The sequence below is a fragment of the Micromesistius poutassou genome (genome assembly GCF_964030765.1).
Source record: "Micromesistius poutassou genome assembly, contig: SCAFFOLD_1246, whole genome shotgun sequence".
In the NCBI taxonomy this organism is placed as follows: domain Eukaryota; kingdom Metazoa; phylum Chordata; class Actinopteri; order Gadiformes; family Gadidae; genus Micromesistius; species Micromesistius poutassou.
Window position 1 is genome coordinate 1 of NW_028178891.1, and position 2,500 is coordinate 2,500.

General features: G+C 51.0%; 1 protein-coding gene across 1 annotated transcript in view; it reads right to left on the minus strand.

The window, feature by feature from the left end:
- Positions 1-262: 262 nt before the first annotated feature.
- The window catches only part of LOC311373286 (transmembrane protein 131-like), a gene marked incomplete at both ends in the record, with an annotated part of 14,978 nt that continues 12,740 nt past the window's right edge, over positions 263-2,500 (minus strand). The window contains 2 exons of the mRNA XM_084490076.1: positions 263-379; positions 1,007-1,127. Coding sequence (XP_084346202.1) covers positions 263-379; positions 1,007-1,127 — 238 coding nt within the window. The remainder of the gene's footprint in view (positions 380-1,006; positions 1,128-2,500) is intronic.

The window sequence follows — 2,500 nt, forward strand, 5'->3', positions numbered from 1 at the left end:
GATGATAATTAAGAGATGATAATTAATCAACCAATGGCTGAAGAGATGATAATTAAGAGATGATAATTAAACAACCAATGGCTGTAGAGTATGATAATTAATCAACCAATGGCTGAAGACTATGATAAATAAACAACCAATAGCTAAGGAGATGATAATTAATCAACCAATGGCTGAAGAGACGATACGATGACGTAGATTAAGCTACGACATGTACAACGTGAAAGGCGACAGTGACCTCACATGAGGCGCGGAGACCCACCTGATATGTGAACACCCCGTGGTGGGAGGTGTTAATAAATAATGTGTTCTCCACGTTGCCCACCACCCTCGCCAGGAACACCACGTCAAACGACGTGTTCCCCCCCGGCGGGATTATCTAAAGGGGGGGGGGGGGGGGGGGGGAGACGGGAGGAGGAGGAGAGAGGGTCAGGACCAAGGTCACAATACATCTGTTTGTCAGAACCTAATCGACCGGCATTAAACCAGCACTTGGCCAGCACTTTGCCAGCACTTTACCAGTACTTTGCCAGCAATTGACCAGCACTTGGCCAGCACTTAGGATTGAGCCAGATAGTCAAAGAGTAAAAACATTGGAATGCAGCATTTCCACCATGTGTCAGTGAAAGTTTGTTTCATTGAGTGAGTGAGTGAGTGAGAGAGTGTTTCATTGAGTGAGTGAGTGAGTAAGTGAGTGAGTGAGTGTGAGAGTTTCATTGAGTGAGAGAGAGTGAGAGTTTCATTGAGTGAGAGAGAGTGAGAGTTTCATTGAGTGAGAGAGAGAGTGTTTCATTGAGTGTGAGAGAGAGAGAGAGTGTTTCATTGAGTGTTTCATTGAGTGTGAGAGAGAGAGAGAGAGAGAGAGAGTGAGTGAGTGTTTCATTGAGTGTGAGAGAGAGAGAGAGAGAGAGTGTTTCATTGAGTGAGAGAGTGAGTGAGTGTTTCATTGAGAGAGAGAGAGAGAGAGAGAGAGAGAGAGAGAGAGAGAGAGAGAGAGAGTCCTTACCCTGTTTTGAAAGAAGGACGCGTGGAAGTGCGCCGTTGTGGCCGATATGGAGATCAGGCTGATCTCTTCTGGGCTGGGGTTGTGCAAATAAACTTTTTCCATTTTGGGCATCCCCACCGGCCTGGACACACACACACACACACACAGAGACACACACACACGCAGATAGAGACACACACACACACACAGATAGAGACACACACACACACACACAGATAGAGACGGACACAAACACAGATAGACACACACACACACACACACACACACACACACACACACACACACACACACACACACACACACACACACACACACACACACACACACACACACACACACACACACACACGCAGATAGAGACACACACACACACACAGATAGACACACACACACACACACACAGGTATGGACGGACACACACACACACACACGCAGATAGAGACACACACACACACACAGATAGAGACACACACACACACGCAGATAGAGACACACACACACAGATAGAGACACACACAGACACACACGCAGATAGAGACACACACACACACACACGCAGATAGGGACACACACACACACACGCAGATAGGGACACACACACACACACGCAGATAGGGACACACACACACACACACACACACACACACACACACACACACACACACACACACACACACACACACACACACACACACACACACACACACACACACACACACACACACACACACACCATTAGCATTCAGTGGCAGTTTTGCATCTGCTGGTGACCGTAGACGAACGCTGCGTCTTCGTGTCTCGTGACGATAAACCAACAGATCAAAGCGTGTGTGCTTTAGCAGAGCTTACAGAGCGTACAGAGACACAGCTTGACTCTAAGGGCGTATTATGGGATGCCGCGATGGGACGTGGGAGATTTGCATTGAATGTAAAACTAAGCGGCTGCGATGCAAAAACCGAAGGATTGCGTATTCGAGTAAGGTAGCTCAGATGCTACGCTAACTGACTTAGCGCCGGTGGCGGCGGCGGCTACGTGGTGAGCTACAGTTAGCGGCAGCGGCGGTGGCTACGTGGTGAGCTACAGTTAGTGGCGGTGGCGGCTACGTGGTGAGCTACAGTTAGCGGCGGCTATGTGGTGAGCTACAGTTAGCGCCGGCGGCGGCGGCTACATGGTGAGCTACAGTTAGCGGCGGCGGCTACATGGTGAGCTACAGTTAGCGGCGGCGGCGGCGGCTACGTGGTGAGCTACAGTTAGCGCCGGCGGCGGCGGCTACGTGGTGAGCTACAGTTAGCGGCGGCGGCGGCTACATGGTGAGCTACAGTTAGCGGCGGCGGCTACGTGATGAGGTACAGTTAGAGGCGGCGGCGGCTACGTGGTGAGCTACAGTTAGCGGCGGCTACGTGGTGAGCTACAGTTAGCGGCGGCGGCTACGTGGTGAGCTACAGTTAGCGGCGGAGGCGGCTACATGGTGAGCTACAGTTAGCGGCGGCGGC